Genomic DNA, 18,368 nt, shown 5'->3' with positions numbered 1-18,368 from the left:
TAAGGTAGAGGAAACGTCTCCACCTCTAGTCCATGAGGCCTAGAAATGAAGAAGCAACAGGCAGAGTGGAATGTATTAGAACCGTGCATCACACGCCTACATGGTAGGGACAAGATTCCTTCTGAAAGGTTGTTGTTGAATCACAACGCCGGGATTCCTGGCCTTGAAGGAGAATTCAATCCGGGGCCAGAGACGAGGCTTGATTGTTCAGAGCTTTTGTGTAATAAAGTTTTATTAAAGTATAAAGGAGATAGAGAAAGCTTCTGACATAGGCATCAGAAGGGGGTTAGAAAGAGTACCCCCCTGCTAGTCTTCAGCTGGATGTTATATAGTCACTAGCAGTCTGTTAATGAAAGAAAGGAATGTCTTAAAACTCAGAATGGCACCAGGCCCCTCACCCATAAGATGCATTTTGGGATAATCTTGGCACCAAATGGTTCATCCTGGGCCATAAAATGATTAACTTGAATCTTGAAGAAGGGCAGATCACCATACAAACAGTTTCATTTACATAGATTCCAGGAACAATATCTGAGTATAACATACTGGTTTGTCAAGTAGGTTCTGAGCCAAAAGGCGGAACTGACTTGAAGACTGAGTTTGGGGTAAATGCATAGCACATTAGCATAGCTTAAGATAAACATTTCCATAAGAAAAAGGCATCGGTTATCTCTAGGTTTGAGAATAGCTTCAGGTGAAACCAGGTGTCTTTATGACAACACAGTATTTTGAGAGAAACCTTTTAAATTTGTATAAAGAAGGAAACTATCGCTGGTTTGTTTCCTCCTGCCGCTTAAGAGATAAAAACGTCTGACACTTGCAGGCTATTTCCTCCGTTTGGAGACCCCTGGCCTTCCTGCCTGTTACCCTCTCACTTCTCCCCACTTACCCATGACCTAGAGAGAAAACTAGTGTGGATTTAGATGTTTTATCTAGATTTCTCTACTGCACTGGAGCCTTTCTGAAGCATCCCATCGCACAAACATTGTTGGACACCTACATGGGCAAGATTGCTTAGTTAAGGTAAACTGACTGCATAATGACCACAACTGTAACAATTTTCCGTGGTTTAACACAGTAGAAGTGTGGGTCTAAGTCTATAATAATAGGAGGGCATTGGTGGAGTAATCGAGGGGGGGTCTCCTCCAATGATTCTGAAGCTGCGTTCTTCCATCCTGCATCTCCACCATCTTCAACACAAGCTGTCTGAGGCTGCTATGATTGTATGAAAGATGGGGGAGAGTTAATGAAGGTGTCTATGGACTAGTCCTAGAAGAAATACTTTGTACTTGTGCCAAAAGATTGGCTAGAACTGGGTCAGATGACCACACCTAACTGCAAGATGATTAGGGTATGTGGTCTGCCTATGTGCCAAGAAGAAGAAAATGTGAACTTGGTGGTCATCCAGCAGTCTTTGAAGAGCTAAGATTTCCACATAGACCCTGTGATGATCCCAGTGAGGGATAAAGGGGTGGATCAGGTCCGATTCCTTCCCTGAGAAGACTCAGAGTCTGATGAAAGTGGCAAAGCCACGTAGAGATGACTGCAACACAAGAAGTGAGGGCGGCTGGGTTATTGCAGACTAAGGAGGAGCATACGTAAGAGGCCCTATTATCACTGCATTATATTATATCACAGGGCCTGCCACACCCGATGATTCCTCCACAAAACAGGCTTCATCAACCTACAGGAATCTTGTCCCGTGCCGATGAAATTCCATTTCATCCCTCTTACACAACCAGACTTTCCAGGGCTCTCAATCGAATCTTACTAACATAATATCTGGTTGAGGGACCTTATAAGCACTCTGTAATGACCACAACATTAAGAAAATACTTGAATTTCTGTACATGACTAATCTTCTTTCTGAAATATGGATTCAAGAATGTAGGCAAATGTCCACTCTAACTGCACTCAATCTGCTGAGAGGCAGATCTGCCCAAAACTTGCTCCTTCCACCCTCAGCCTTCACTTCACCAAAACAACCCACACTTTTCCCACAAAACAAATCAGGGCAGAGGGAGCTCTGTTTAGGAAACACAAATACGGTGAAGGTATGCTTTGTCTTTCCCATTCTCTACTTTAGATTTCTATTCAGAGATCATCAGCAAATAGAGAATTTGGTGACTGTGTCAAAATTTAGACGAGTAGAAATAAAATTGTATCTTATCCGAGGACAAAAAAAGAATCCAAACTGTAAACAGGGACCTTCCCTTTTTACCCCTCGGCTTCTCTCTATCCTGTTAATTCATTCAGCAAACAGCTTCTGAGCACTCAGATCAGGGTTAGGACTGAAGCAGGTGGGGAAATGAATCACTCTCATCCTGTGTTTGGGGCTTCCCAGGTGGGTCAATGGTAAAGAATCTGCCTGCCAGTGCAGTAGACATGGGTTTGACCCCTGGGTCTGGACAATCCCTTGGAGGAGGAAATGGCAACCCACTCCAGTATTCTTGCTTGGGAATGGACAGAGGAGTCTGGTGGGCTACAGTCTTTGGGGTCCCAAAGAGTCAAACACAACTGAATGACTGAGCACGCAGCACAGTCCTGTCCGTAGAGAGTTCACAGTCCAGTAAAGAAAGAGTCAAAAATGTGACTCTGCTTTAGGGGAAAAAAATGAAATAAGCCAGAGGGAACAGATGGAGAAATGGCTGGAAAAGCTCAGAATCCTTGAAAGCAGAGGAATGACAAACATCTCTCATCCAGGAACTTATTCACTTTGGTGGGGTTACAGAGAATTTTGAGAATTAGGGAACTTTTATCCTCCAAAGAGTAATACACCTATCTATACACATGCATAAAATTTTACTTACATCAGATTTACCTACCCATTATCAAGGCCAATCGGTTTATTTCATATTTCATGAATTTGTTAAACAAATACTTACTGGGGGCTTCCTTTCTAGAAGGTCCTGTTCAAGGTGTTAAAAGGACAGGAAGGGTCAAAGCAGACAAAAGTCACTGCCCGTGGAGATGACAGTACAGTGGGAAAAGACTGACAACACAAGGAAATGCGTTAAGTTCACAGCTGGGGAAACAGTGACATGGCTGCGGAGGGAAACAAGGGTAAAATGGGACTAGGCACGTCAGAGGTGTCTGGAGTGAGGGGGCAGGAAACAGAAGATGTGGAGTTGTATTTTAAATGAATTGGGCAGGGAAGATATACTGACAAGGTGACAAGGACAGAAATGGGATGGACCTGACAGAAGCAGAAGGTATTAAGAAGAGGTGGCAAGAATACACAGAAGAACTGTACAAAAAAGATCTTCACGACCCAGATAATCACGATGGTGTGATCACTCACCTAGAGCCAGACATCCTGGAATGTGAAGTCGAGTGGGCCTTAGGAAGCATCACTGCAAACAAAGCTAATGGAGGTGATGGAATTCCAGTGGAGCTATTTCAAATCCTGAAAGATGATGATGTGAAAGTGCTGCACTTAATATGCCAGCAAATTTGGAAAATTCAGCAGTGGCCACAGGACTGGAAAAGGTCTGTTTTCATTTCAACCCCAAAGAAAGGTAATGCCAAAGAATGTTCAAACTACCATATAATTGCACTCATCTCACACACTATCTAAGTAATGCTCAAAATTCTCCAAGCCAGGCCTCAATAGTACATGAACCGTGAACTTCCAGATGTTCAACCTGGATTTTAAAAAGGCAGAGGAACCAAGATCAAATTGCCAACATCCATTGGATCATCAAAATGGCAAGAGAGTTTCAGAAAAATACCTACTTCTGCTTTATTGACTATGCCAAAGCCTTTGACTGTGTGGATCACCACAAACTGTGGAAAATTCTGAAAGAGATGGGAATACCAGACCACCTGATCTGCCTCCTGAGAAATCTGTATACAGAACAAGAAGCAACAGTTAGAACTGGAGATGAAACAACCGACTGGCTTCAAATTGGGAAAGGGGTACGTCAAGGCTGTATGTTGTCACCCTGCTTATTTAACTTATATGCAGAGTACATCACAAGAAATGCTGAGCTGAATGAAGCACAAGCTAGAATCAAGATTGTCAGGAGAAATATCAATAACCTCAGATATGCAGGTGACGCCACTCTTATGACAGAAAGTGAAGAGGAAGTAAAGAGCCTCTTGATGAAAGTGAAAGAGGAGAGTGAAAATGTCAGCTTAAAACTCAACATTCAGAAAACTAAGATCATGGTGTCTGGTCCCCTCACTTCATGGCAAATAGATGGGCAAACAGTGAGAAACTTTATTTTGGGGGGCTCCAAAGTCACTGTGGATGATGACTGCAACCACGAAATTAAAAGACACTTACTCCTTGGAAAGAAAGTTGTGACCTACCTAGACAGCATATTAAAAAGCAGAGACATTTTTTACCAACAAAGGTCCATCTAGTCAAAGCTATGGTTTTTCCAGTAGTCACGTATGGATGTGAGAGTCGGACTATAAAAAAAAAAAAAAAGAAAGAAAGAAAGATGAGAGCCAAAGAATTGATGCTTTTGAATGGTGGTGTTGGAGAAGACTTCTTGCCAGTCCCTTGGACTGCAAGGAGATCCAAGCAGTCCATCCTAAAGAAAATCAGTCCTGAATATTCATTGGAAGGACTGATGCTGAAGCTGTAACTCCAATACTCTGGTCACCTGGTGTGAAGAACTGACTCTTTTGGAAAGACCCTGATGCTGGGAAAGATTGAAGGCAGGAGGAGAAGAGGATGACAGAGGATGAGATGGTTGCATGGCATCACTGACTCAATGGACATGAGTTTGAGTAAGCTCCAGGAGTTGGTGACAGACAGGGAAGCCTGGCATGCTACAGTCCATGGGGCCACAAATAGCTGGACACGACTGAGCAACTGAACTGAACTGAAGGCATATGGCTATCTGGGCCCAGAGAGCTCTGGGTAAAGGGGATAGCAAATGTCCAAATGCATAAGCTGGGTGCCAGGAAGGAAGTTAGTGTGCCCAGACCTGTGTCTACAAGGGACAGGGCCACAGGACTGGAGGTAGAGATAGACGCAGTACTGGGGCACTGGTATATTTCGCACCTAGAGCAGATAGTTTTATTTTTCATTTTATTTGAAGTATAGTTGCTGTACAATATTATATGTTACAGGTGTACAATGTAGTGATTCTCGATTTGTAAGTTATACTCCATTTGTGGTCATTATAACATAGTGACTCTAATCCCTGTGATATACAATACATCCTTGTAGCTTGTTCTATACCTAATAGTTTGTACCTCTTACTCAGCCAAGTTGCCCCTTCTCCTTCCCTCTCCCCACTGACAACCACTAGTTTGTTCTCTGTCTGTGAGCATTTTTCTTTTCTGTCTTATTCACAAGTTTGTTGTATTTTTTAGATTTCACATATAAGTGATGCTATAACGTATTTGTCCTTGTTGAGTAGTTCATTCTTTTTCCTTCCTCCTCTATGTGACAACTGATTTTCAATTTGTGAGAACAACAAACAGAAAATAAACACAGAGGCCAACATAATATTTTATTGGATTTTGTATATGTAATTACACCAATAAAGCGTTTTTAAAATAAATAAATAAATATTACTGTGCATGAGGAGAGATAATGTTTTAAAATTTTAATAATGTATTTTTACAAAAGAAAAAAATTCATGCAGTATAATTAATAGATATTGTGGTAACTAATACATGAATTTTAATAAAACCAAAACTGCGGTGAAAGGTAAAATTTGGGCGATTATCAAACTGTTCCATGTGATGTAAAATTTTATCTTCTTGACCAGGTCTTTAGTTTTATAATGAACAGTTGAAAATTTAAAAGAAAAATAAATTTGATTTTAAGGATATTCAAATTAGGTAAAATACTTCAAGTATAAACTAAAATTTGCACTTACCAAATGGTATTTCAGTTTGCATTGTGCACTCGATTTTATTCTTTTTGAAGAAAAACTGAGGAAGTAAAACTGGATAAATAGCTGGAGAAGGGATAGGATACCCACTTCCATATTCCTGAGCTTCCCAGGTGGTACAGTGGTAAAGAATCTGCCTGCCAATGCAGGAGACACGGGTTTGATTCCTGGGTCTGGAAGATCCCCTGGAGGAGGAAATGGCAACCTACTCCTGTATTCTTGCTTGGGAAATTCCATAGACAGAGGAGCCTGGTGGGCTACAGTCCGTGGGGTCACAAAGAGTCAGACATGACTGAACAACTAAGCGCACGAATTAAAGCCAAAGGATGGAAATCTGAGCTCTCTGGATAACAAGCTGGATTTACACGGTTGGAACAAAAGCAGCCTTTGGAGTTGTAATCGTAGCTCATCAACCTCCTAAGTTCTTCTCGATTCAATCCTGCCCACACGTACGAAACGCTGCCATAAGCAAAGCACTGTTCTAGGCCCTCAGATGAAAATCTAGTGATGACTGAGACTGGAATCTCGTCCTTGAGCTCAGTTTACTGCAGCCATGCTCTAGAATCAAAATCTTCTATATTCTCCACTTCCCTCCAGTTTCTCTTAGGATCCATGTCCCAGGGAGTGTTGATGAACTCATCTCTCATGGACAGGCTCAAGTTTAGCTTGTCATTGGATGCATAGACCATCCATTGCTTAGGTGGAGTGTCTGAGGTATTTTCCTCCTATAGAAACTAGGTAGTTCAGAATCTATTGACAGAGGCTGTGACTTTTGAAAATGACTGATTGTTGGAATATCTGAGCTTGTAGTAGAACAAGGCAGCCCAGGGACTTCGGATTAGAGCATTTGAATCTAAAGGGAAAGAAACATTCCACTTTGAACACTTACTGCTGTGACCTGGTCAACTGGAAAAAGGCTCCTCCTCTTCTGTTAATGGCTTTTCTCTGGGGTTCTCATTTCTGCTCCTATTTTAGGCATTAGTGCCCCTGCATCTGCCCTTTGTAAGGGCAGAGACACAAGTTGGGTAGCTGACCTAGTTCTTCCATGGCCCTTGTGGGAGTCAAGTATGAGAATTTGTATCTAATACAAGGCTCTACTTCTTCTTTATTGTAAAACTTACTTTATTTAGTTCAGGAACAGTGATTTTGTGTGAGTCACTGAAGCATTAAATTTGTATTTAATTGCTCCTATTTGAGATTTTTAAAATGTTGTCTCTTCAGTCATTAAATGTGTTCATTTATTTTCTCTATTATATAATATTTACTCTATTTATTTACTCTATTATTTATTTAGGGAAAACCACTAGACCATTCAGGTACGACCTAAAACAAATCCCTTATGATTATACAGTGGAAAGATTTAAGGGCCTAGATTTGATAGATAGAGTGCCTGATGAACTATGGAATGAAGTTCGTGACATTGTACAGGAGACAGGGATCAAGACCATCCCCATGGAAAAGAAATGCAAAAAAGCAAAATGGCTGTCTTGGGAGGCCATACAAATAGCTGTGAAAAGAAGAGAAGCAAAAAGCAAAGGAGAAAAGGAAAGATATAAGCATCTGAATGCAGAGTTCCAAAGAATAGCAAGAAGAGATAAGAAAGCCTTCTTCAGCGATCAATGAAAAGAAATAGAGGAAAAGAACAGAATGGGAAAGACTAGAGATCTCTTCAAGAAACTTAGAGATACCAAGGGAACATTTCATGCAAAGATGGACTCAATAAAGGACAGAAATGGTATGGACCTAACAGAAACAGAAGATATTAAGAAGAGGTGGCAAGAATACACAGAAGAACTATACAAAAAAGATCTTCACGACCCAGATAATCATGATGGTGTGATCACTTATCTAGAGCCAGACATCCTGGAATGTGAAGTCAAGTGGGCCTTAGAAAGCATCACTATGAACAAAGCTAGTGGAGGTGATGGAATTCCAGTTGAGCTATTTCAAATCCTGAAAGATGATGCTGTGAAAGTGCTGCACTCAATGTGCCAGGAAATTTGGAAAACTCAGCAGTGGCCACAGAACTGGAAAAGGTCGATTTTCATTCCAATCCCAAAGAAAGGCAATGCCAAAGAATGCTCAAACTACCGCACAATTGCACTCATCTCACATGCTAGCAAAGTAATGCTCAAAATTCTCCAAGCCAGGCTTCAGCAATATGTGAACCGTGAACTTCCTGATGTTCAAGCTGGTTTTAGAAAAGGCAGAGGAACCAGAGATCAAATTCCCAACATCCGCTGGATCATGGAAAAAGCAAGAGAGTTCCAGAAAAACATCTCTTTCTGCTTTATTCACTATGCCAAAGCCTTTGACTGTGTGGAAAATTCTGAAAGAGATGAGAATACCAGACCACCTGAACTGCCTCTTGAGAAACCTATATGCAGGTCAGGAAGCAACAGTTAGAACTGGACATGGAACAACAGACTGGTTCAAATAGGAAAAGGAGTACGTCAAGGATGTATATTGTCACCCTGCTTATTTAACTTCTATGCAGAGTACATCATGAGAAACGCTTGGCTGGAAGAAACACAAGCTGGAATCAAGATTGCCGGGAGAAATATCAGTAACCTCAGATTTGCAGATGACACCACCCTTATGGCAAAAAGTGAAGAGGCGCTAAAACGCCTCTTGATGAAAGTGAAAGAGGAGAGTGAAAAAGTTGGCTTAAAGCTCAACATTCAGAAAACGAAGATCATGGCATCCAGTCCCATCACTTCATGGGAAATAGATGGGAAAACAGGGGAAACAGTGTCAGACTTCATTTTTTGGGGCTCCAAAATCACTGCAGATGGTGACTGCAGCCATGAAATTAAAAGATGGTTACTCCTTGGAAGAAAAGTTATGACCAACCTAGATAGCATATTCAAAAGCAGAGACATTACTTTGCCAACAAAGGTCCGTCTAGTCAAGGCTATAGTTTTTTCAGTGGTCATGTATGGATGTGAGAGTCGGACTGTGAAGAAGGCTGGGCACCAAAGAATTGATGCTTTTGAACTGTGGTGTTGAAGAAGACTCTTGAGAGTCCCTTGGACTGCAAGGAGATCCAACCAGTTCATTCTGAAAGAAATCAGCCCTGGGATTTCTTTGGAAGGAATGATGCTAAAGCTGAAACTCCAGTACTTTGGCCACCTCATGCAAAGAGTTGACTCATTGGAAAAGACTCATGCTGGGAGGGATTGTGGGCAGGAGGAGAAGGGGATGACAGAGGATGAAATGGCTGGATGGCATCACTAACTCGATGGATGTGAGTCAGAGTGAACTCCAGGATTTGGTTGTGGACAGGGAGGCCTGGCGTGCTGCGATTCACTGGGTCGCAAAGAGTCGGACACGACCGAGCGACTGAACAGAACTGATCATTTATTTACTCAAGTATATTATTTACTCTATTATATTCTAGTATTTTCCTAATGCTTTATATGTCCCAAGTTGGTGGCCCTCACTGCCCTTGAATCCACTGACTTTGATTTGGGGACTATTCGCATAGCATTTTATACATAAGTCAATAATGGCTCTTAACACTCTCAAGGGAAAGAATCACTCATCTTCAAATCCAAGCACTTACCTCAGGGAGTGGAAGAAATAGCAAGTGTTCAATAAATACTGTAGATGAATAAATCACTCTTTTCTTGCTTGGGGAAACTGCTTTATACTATTGCATTTTTCAGATTAGGTGAATGCTTACAGAGTTTTCCCTTTAGGATGCTCAATGGCAGAGTGGAAAATAGAACTATAGGAGATATCCGTGGTCTGTCTAAATCCCCTTGAATGTTCTTCAATGCATTTATGTGTTTTCTTCTGAGGTACCTGCAACTCTATGTAGAGGATTGCCCTTGAACCCTTTAGCCTGCCCTAGCAAAGAAACAAAAGTACCTGGAGTTTATTCCCCATACCCACCTGGCCCAAACAGCCATTACCAATGACTAAGGCTGAAGCCTGAAGCTCTTCCTCTTCACCAAGCGTTGGCACACAGAGGTGAAGTTTACATTCTAAAGCTGCCTAGTAGCATTGGGTTGAGGTTAAGACTTTGTCAAAAATGACATTCTCCTTTGTGTTATCTTCTCCCTCATCAGTTTCTCCGAGGAATACTTCCTTAATAAAATATTTGCATATGAATCCATGGCTTAGTGTCTGTTTCTGGGAAGTTCAACTCCAGAAAAGAGCTAAGGGTTCCTAATATTTGTAACCCCCATTCTGGATCTATCAAGGAACTCATTTTTGGGGGGGAGAGATGGGGAATTACTTACTGATAAGCAGATTTCATCTTTGTTTTCTTTCACCTGGCTCTTACCTAATACCTCACTTCAAAGCCTCTTCTCTCCCTAATTTAAAATTTTCCATTCAACTTCTCTGAGTTTGGTCTAACCATTCTTTCTGCCTAAGGTATTAAGATTGTTCCAGGAGAATTCAATAGCTCATTTTATACTTCTGGAAATGTATTGACTCTTGTCAAGGACTTTAGGCCTGGCTAAGCTTAAGCCACATTGTCCCAGCCCTCTGTGTGTTTAGTAGCAGGATAGGACCAGAATGCCTGTTTAATTTCATATTCTGGAGGGTTTTCCAGATGACTGGCTCCAAGAACAAATCTACAAAAGCTGCCAGGTGCATGGCTTGTCAGCTGAGTACTGGAAATGTCAGTGAGAATGATTGTCAACTGTTAACTGCATTTGTCAGGTTAAGTCACCTACCAGTGTCTGACTAGTGGCCAAAAAGGTGTCCCAGTGTTGATAGATACAGATTGATAGAGGCAGAATGAAGGGACAGGGTAGCTGATTAAATAATCTCACTAGGGGATTATAAGTAGAGAGAAGTATGGAAGACCCTTATAAGTTAATGATCATTCAAGAAAACAGATTTGCTTAGCAACAAAACTAAGCAGGCTTGCTCAACAACGAAACTACCAACAGAACTATAGAACAAGTCAATGACGCCTGTATCCTGCTGGTTGAGGTCAGTAAATTAATTATTCCTAGAACATGCTCTCTGAACACACTAAAAACAAAAATATAGGGGAAAGGTGACATTTGAAAGTAGAAAATCTTCATTACACTGAAATCTAAAGGTGATTAGCCATATTTTAGCATATGTTACCACCTTTCTACTGATTTGAATAACTCCACGACAGTCCCAGGTTAACCATGTAGAACAGAAAACTCCCCTACCCAGTGTGGAGGAGAAGCTGATGCTGGAAGTTTAAAGTCTACTGAAGAATGAGTAACCAGGTGATCTTCTCCTCCTCCCAACTTTTCCTTTGATTATGAAACTGTAGTTCTCAGTTCTCAGAGCAGCTTTCTCTTGCCTGCCCACTTGGATCTCTCTTAAGCATCCTATACTATGAAATCCACTTCTTATCTATCACTTTGCCTCTTACTAAATTCTTTCTGGGCCAAGACAAAGGAACCTGAGCATCAGTAAGTCCTGACACTAGATAAATGGTTTTAATTAAAAGACAGTGGGTTCAAGTCCCCTCCTAAGTCATGAATCATGGGTTCAATCCCCTGTCTGAGGTGTGCTTGGGTTCAAGTTCCATCCAAGAATTGCGGCTTCAATATCAATACCTTGGTGAACACTAAACTCATATCTCTGCTCCCCTCACAGCTAAAAATGTTATTGACCATTGAGACCAAATAAAGATACTGATCAGAAGAACAGTGGCATTTCTAAAACTGATGTTGTCACTGCTCAAAGAACAGAGGTTCAATAACATTCATCAATATAAGAGGCTTCCCCAGAAAGAAAACTGCTGGGATGAGATGGGAAGTTACAAAGAAGAGAAATGGACTTAGACATTCTAAAGTGAGCTGGGGCCCAGGATCTATCCTAAGAAGAATATAACCCTCTAAATTCACATCCTAAAGCAAATTTATTTCTTATTAATCAATTCTAAATGATCTAACCTGGTTGGAGAGACGAGTATATTCAGACCTGGGTATGGTCCAGGATCAGTTATTCTTTTTCTTCGTCATCTAAAGGATGGACTAGATTGGATGCCTTAAGGAATGAAGGTTTTACATATACTAACTTCAAGAATACAGAGTATTAAACACCATTCTACATTTTTGCTTTTGGTTAGTGGCAATGCTTTGCTTTCCCACTGAACTTAGCCAGCAGGTGATTGTTTTGTCAAGAATGGAGTACTTAGTACTCTAACAAACAGCAGGGATAAATGAGCTCATCTCAAAGGGAGAGAAGTCTGTCAACAGGCTTTCTTCCCACCAGGAACTGCTTTTTAACATAGAGTCAAGAATATAGCAGTGGCATAGTATTTCCAAAGGAAATATGCCACAAAATATCTCAACACTGCAGGAGATGGCAGAAAAAAAGTGTAGATGAGTCTCTATGAGGACAAATGCAAGACAGTACATTTAGGGAAAAATAAACTAAGTTATTCTTTTAGGATTATAGTTCATAAATCTGATTCATCATCAGAATCACCTGGAGAGCTTGACAAAGCTATGATTCCTCAAGACTCATTCTGGAGATTCAGAGTATATCTGAGCTTGGGTGCAAGACTTTATTTCTAATAAGCTCCTTGGGGATGTTCATAATGGATCAAGTTTGAGCACCATGTTCCAAAAAGAACTTTATGAAGTGTTGTGGACAATTCCTTGGAGAGACTGGGCAAAAAGATCAACCAAACACTACCTACAAATATGTCTGAATCTGGACTATTTACACAGGCCTTTGCATCTCATGGGAGATTCTATAGACTCGGAAGTCATCCAGGAAGGGCCAGTTTCTAAAAAGCAGTGCTTCAGAGCTGTCAGATAATGGGACAAGAAGGGCTTCAAAATAAAGTCTGAAAAGAAATTTGGCTTTAGAAGTGCAAGTAACTCATTCCGTAAACAAAAGCCAGCAGTAGGCCACCCTGCATCTCATTTTAAATAAATAAGGAGATTAACTAAGAAAATAATTTTAGACAATTAGCAAATCATAGATAATTACATTTTAAGTAAAATAAAATTAGATTCATTCAAATCCTGCAAGTTTCTCATCAGTTCATTCATTCTCAACTTATGCATTCTTTTATTTACTCCTTCACTGATTCACACTACACATTAAATAGCTATATTATGTGCAAGGCCAAGATTTTAAAATCCTCTTTAAAGCTTGAGAGGTATAGGAAAAAAATAATGTGCTGCATTTAATATTATTTTATTTTTGCAGATACAAATTAGGTAATAAATAATATTTTCATGCCAATAGTCAGGGAAAGAAGATGTAGACACAGTAATTTGCTCAAAATCACAAATGAAAGAAGTCTGGGTTAGAGTTCAAACCTGCCTGACTCCTAAGCTTACACTCTTAGCTACCATATGCCATTATCTGAAAGAGACACCTTTGAGATTGACTTTATCTATCTGAGCACTGCTTGACCCCATTGAATAGGTCAGACATGGGATACTGGTCAGGAGCCCATGACCTCAGCTAGCATGGCTATTCCTATGCCCACAGAGGCTAGCTCTGTCCCACCCTCCAGACTCCAGGTGCAGGCCTGAGCTCCCACTTTGCCCTGGGACACCTGCTGTGCCAGAGTGAGGTGTGGACAGACACAAATATTTGATCTTTCCCAAATACGAGTTTTGGCATCCAGATCAAATAGGTTATAGGTTATAGAATTTATCTAGGGAGGATCTGAACTTTAAAAATTGTCCCCAGATCAAACCAGTTTTCAATTAGTCATGGATTGTGGTTCAACGCTTGAGGCTATTTTAGCCCTTATCCAATTCTCAAGGGCTTCCCAGGTAGCTCAGTGGTAAAAAGAATCCTCCTGCCAAGACGAGAGACACTGGTTCAGTCTCTGTGTCTGGAAGATCCCCTGGAGGAGGAAATAGCAACCCACTCCAGTATTCTTGCCTAGAGAATCCCAAGGACAGAGAAGCTTGGTGGGCTACAGACCATGCGGTTGCAGAGCAGGACACAACCGATCGGCTGAGCACTCGCACCAATTCTCAAGACTAACCTTAGCCTGAGTCAGGAGAGAAGTGACTCAGCTTTCAGGAAAGTGCATCCAGCCAGCTGTCTTGTACTTTGTTCAGTTCCTGAGCAGATCAGGAACTTGGTATAGCCTTGGGTCTCTGAGCTGTTTGCTCGGAGTGCTTTATCCCTAAGTGTTCCTGCATATACTTTCACCAGATGCACCTTCACCTCCTGGAGAGGTATCTCTCCTATCTTTGTAACCGATGTTTCCTTGGTCACATAAACCCAGGACTGTAGTCATAAACAGGGTCACAGAAGCACTGTCGTACTGAAGTCCCTCCTGGATCACTGAGAAGATACACAGAGTGCTATAGCATGCTCTTCTTTCCCCTGCAGACCACAGTCCACCAGCCCAAGATGATGATGCTTCCGTGAGGTTTCTGTGAGTTTCATTTCACCTGGAGGTTGGTTGCAGAGGACTGCAGTCTGGATTAGATCAATCTCATTGCAATCTGGATAAATCTGGATTAGATGCTCTAATCACGTCTCCTCATCTTCTGTCTCCTTTAGCTACTCTCTAACTCCCTTAGCCATTTGGAGACATGCTCAGACTGTTTGTAACACCTGTGTGATACCATCAGCCACTAGCAAAATGCATCTTACTCTGGGGCTCGCAGAGTAAGCCCCAGTCACCTCTCTGCCAAGTGACAGAGGGCACAGGTGGATTCCCTTCACTGCGCTTTTATTACACCCTGACACACCAACCACAGAGTGGGCTTCTATCTCTACCTGTGCCCCTACCCCTATCCTTCTCTCTCACTGTCTCTATCTCTAGCCCTTTCTCTCTGTTTTCATCACAGGCCCTTGCGAAAGTTTGTAAATTTAGGGTGAAACAGATTGAAAAATATACAGTTAGTTATACTTAAACTTTTCCCCTCTTCCCCAATATCCATTGTTCAGTTTTTCAAACAAGTTTGCCTGGTTCGATTCTCTCTTCCCTTGAGTTGAGTACCTTTCTAGAAGTGCCTTTGCTGTCACAAATAAAGTTCTAGTGTCCTCTGCATACTGAGATGGTCTTTCTAGCATATATCTAGCCCTTCTAATTTCACAGCACACCTCCCCACATCTACTATACACATGGACAGCCAAATTCATTAAGACAACTTTGGAATCACTATACTTTGTACTTTTGGTTGCTTTTATTCATGTGCATTGTTTTAGTTAAGCTTCTTTGTATTGAATGGAAAACAGATGTTCCCAGACAAAGAAGGAGAAGTAAATCAACAAAATGTCCCAGTGATTATATTTTTTATTCAGTCGTGCCACAGCTGCTTACAAAGTCCCAACCATGGCGTTGTTCCGGGTGCAGAGTGGGAAGATGAAATGAATCAGGCTTTGTTCCCAGTTAAAATGGGGTTGCATAGACACTGGGGGAAATTGAAACACTACAGGATCATAATACAAGGTGAAAAGAGCTGCCTGCTGCACAAAGGGTGAATATATAGAGTGTGATGCATATGTAGATATCTTTTGGCTTGGCAGGTTCAGTAGCATCCCAATTGAGAAATAGGTGGGATTTGGATATATGAAGATAAGAGCAACAGTTATAGAGAAAACAGCATGAGAAAAGGTATTGAGGTGGAAAAATGGTTCCTGTATGCTGGGAATAACAAGTGAGTTACTGAGTGCTGGGAACAGTAGTTTGCTGCGTTAGAGAGTGCAAGGATGAGACATGTCTGAGCTGAGGCTACATGTGACCATTGCAAGGGGTCTTAAATCCCTTTCTAAGCAATATGTGTTTTATTTGGTAGATGATGTAGACTATGAAGGGTTTCTGACCGTGGACAGACATGATCAGAGTTGAGCAATAAAATTCATAGAGACCTAGAGAAGCAAAAACAGAAGAGTGACTTCAGTTGGGGAAACTAGATAAGAGATTCTTAATTCAGGCAAAGTTTTGGAGGGAAGGAATTTCTACATGAGAGACAGTGCCGCAAGAGTGTGCAGGGGCTTAAAAACTGATTGGAGCGGGGGACTAATGAGATTCTTTGTTGCATGCTAAGTTTGTGGCTACACAAGGAAAAGTCCTCACTTACCCACAAAGCCTTGATGTCACACAGAGATGCCTCTTTTGGCTTGTGATCCAATAGGAATGGTGTCCTGTGAGCTGTGCAGTGCCTAATACATGCAACATATGTGAGACCTACCTGTGGAGTAAGGCCACAGGTGCAAGGCTTTGAACCAAGGCCACAGAAGCAGAACTCAGAACCAAGGTCACCTCCAAAGCTGACTGAGCCCCTTTGTAACCATTGCCAAAAGGCCCCTGGTCATCACTAACAAGCTTCCTGACACCAAATTAGGCAAAGGTGCCCGGTCTGGTAGTCAGCCAATGGCCTAGTAACCAATCACCTAACGCTGACTTTCCAGCAGGAATTTTTTTTTTTTTTTGTCTTAGGCTGTAAAAATTGGCCATTAACTCACAAAAACTGTTGACTCTCCCTGGTCTGTCAGGAGGTCAGCCCACCGTGTTGGCAGTGCCCACATTATCTCTGCTCTTTGTTCTTAATAAACTCACTCCCTCAAGAAATGCTCTATGTCTGGAAATTCTTTTCCAACCCTCACTTGGACTGCCTCAACACTTCCGGCAATATTGTCATCCCCACCCACACCTTCAAATTCAACAGTCTCCATGGTCGATGTGTGTGCAGAATTTATCACAGGCCAGTACTTTATCAGATTTTTCATGGGGTTGAAACACTGAGAAGAGATAATGGGGACGAGAGAGCAAAGAAATAGAGCTAGGAGAGCCTGGATAATCCCTTGAACATGCTTCATTCAAACATGGAAGTTGCTCTAGAACATGTTAGGTTTCCCCCCCGCCCCAGTGAATTAGCTGATTTGATTAGCAGAATCTGGCTAGAAGTGAAGACCATACAGGATTTTCACTGGGAAGCCTAGACTTGGATATTAGACCCAGGTCACCCATTTCCTAAGTGCATGATTTTGAACAATTGGGGTTTTTTTCGACCTCAGTCTCCTGAAAGTTTGCTCAAGTAATTATGTAGAAAACAAGCTGAGCTAGCAGGGTGAGGAAACCCTTGGATAAAGTGCTCAGATCAGGCTAGACTTTTTGGAAGAAGTGACCAGTGAGCTGAAATCTGGAGGAGAAGGAGACGGCCATGAGGAAGGGGGGTTGGTGGAAGTGGGGGGAATATTTAAGCGAGAGAGCATGGCCAGAGCGGCCTTCCTGATGAAGGAACAAGGTAGACAGGCTTGGGAAGGCCAGGGGGGCTCGGTCAATACCTCCAGGAGAGATACGTTTGGTCATTGTTGCTTTTATTTGTATGTTTGTTCAATTCTGAAGAAAGTCATTTGGCTGATAAAGTTCAAAGGGTCATATTAACAAGTCTAAAGAAATCAAAGGACAGACAATGTTGTGTGGCAGCAATTTTCAAGGGTTTTTTTTTTTTCTTTCACATAAAAAAGTGAGCATAGTACACAGCTGAGAGAGAATTCATATGCCCCTTTTACAGAAACTGTACAAAGCAGAGGCGGAGCAAAGTTCAAGCAGGGATACAGGCTTCTGCTTCTGGAGACAGAAGGCAGAAACCAGAGCTCTATCTGCTCTCATGACATCGGCTCTCAGAGCTCTGGTTTTATTTTACTCTCTCAGCTGTGGGAGCTGACATTTTCTGTGATTGATGGTTAGCTCCAAGAGAACTTCTAGGAAAACTAAAAACTCTTTCTGGAGGAAATCATGTTCATGATGACAATCCAATGGATAGTTGCCTTGCTTGCCTTCTTGTCTGTTGATGCTATGAACATCCCAGGGAGAACAACATGGAGGAGTGACGCCGCAGGGACTTCACGGCAGGGGTCCCGTGTCTGAAGCCAGCTCCAGGCTCCACTCATGAGTCGGGCGCCCACAGACAGGTTACTGAGGCTTTGGAGGGTTTAGTATCTGATGAAAAGGAGGAGGGTAACCCTCACCCTGCCTTCCTCCTAGGATTGGTATGAAGCTTAAATAACAGACTGAGAATGAATTATTTTGGAGACTATAATGCCCTGTAACAAAGCAGGGAATAATCACCTCTGCAGTGTTAGAAATGCCTGGGACTTTGTAAAGAAGTGGCGGTTTTGGCCACATAACTGAAGGAGACTATCTCATTTTATTATCCAGAGTGAAAGACTTCATTGCAGAGAAAGAGAGATCGATTTTAGAACAACAGAATGATAGATTCTACTCATCGCTTTTGTACAGGATAATTGCTGATAGTACAAGGCTCTGAACAGTCACTTTTTCCAGTCATCACATCTGCAAGTGTGCAATGCACACTTCTGTGAACATAGAAGGACACAAATGGCACAGCCATATTTTCATTCTCTATTTCCACCCTTCCATATTTAGTAAGGTGAGCCTGGAGTCAGGGTTCTTCTCCATGGGTAAGAGCTGTACACCTTGGAGTGAAGATACAGGTGAAACCGTTACTCACTCAGTTGTGTCTGACTCTGTGACCACATGGATTGTAGCCCACCAGGCTCCTCTGTCAATGGAATTCTCCAGGCAAGGGTTACTGGAGTGGGTAGCCA

At 41.8% G+C, this 18,368-nt stretch overlaps 1 protein-coding gene across 1 annotated transcript in view; it reads right to left on the bottom strand.

Moving 5' to 3' along the window:
* The window catches only part of ATP13A5 (ATPase 13A5), a 137,441-nt gene extending 120,972 nt beyond the window's left edge, over nt 1–16,469 (bottom strand). Inside the window, exons 1-2 of the mRNA XM_068968599.1 lie at nt 16,401–16,469; nt 15,875–15,985 (exon numbers count right to left, since the gene is read on the bottom strand). Of these exons, the coding sequence (XP_068824700.1) occupies nt 15,875–15,985; nt 16,401–16,469 (180 nt within the window). The remainder of the gene's footprint in view (nt 1–15,874; nt 15,986–16,400) is intronic.
* Between the last annotated feature and the right edge of the window lie 1,899 nt (nt 16,470–18,368).

This window comes from Capricornis sumatraensis, chromosome 1 (genome assembly GCF_032405125.1).
Source record: "Capricornis sumatraensis isolate serow.1 chromosome 1, serow.2, whole genome shotgun sequence".
NCBI classification, from domain to species: Eukaryota; Metazoa; Chordata; class Mammalia; order Artiodactyla; family Bovidae; genus Capricornis; species Capricornis sumatraensis.
Note: the sequence above shows the minus strand (reverse complement) of the source record. Positions and strands in the feature narration are given on the sequence as shown.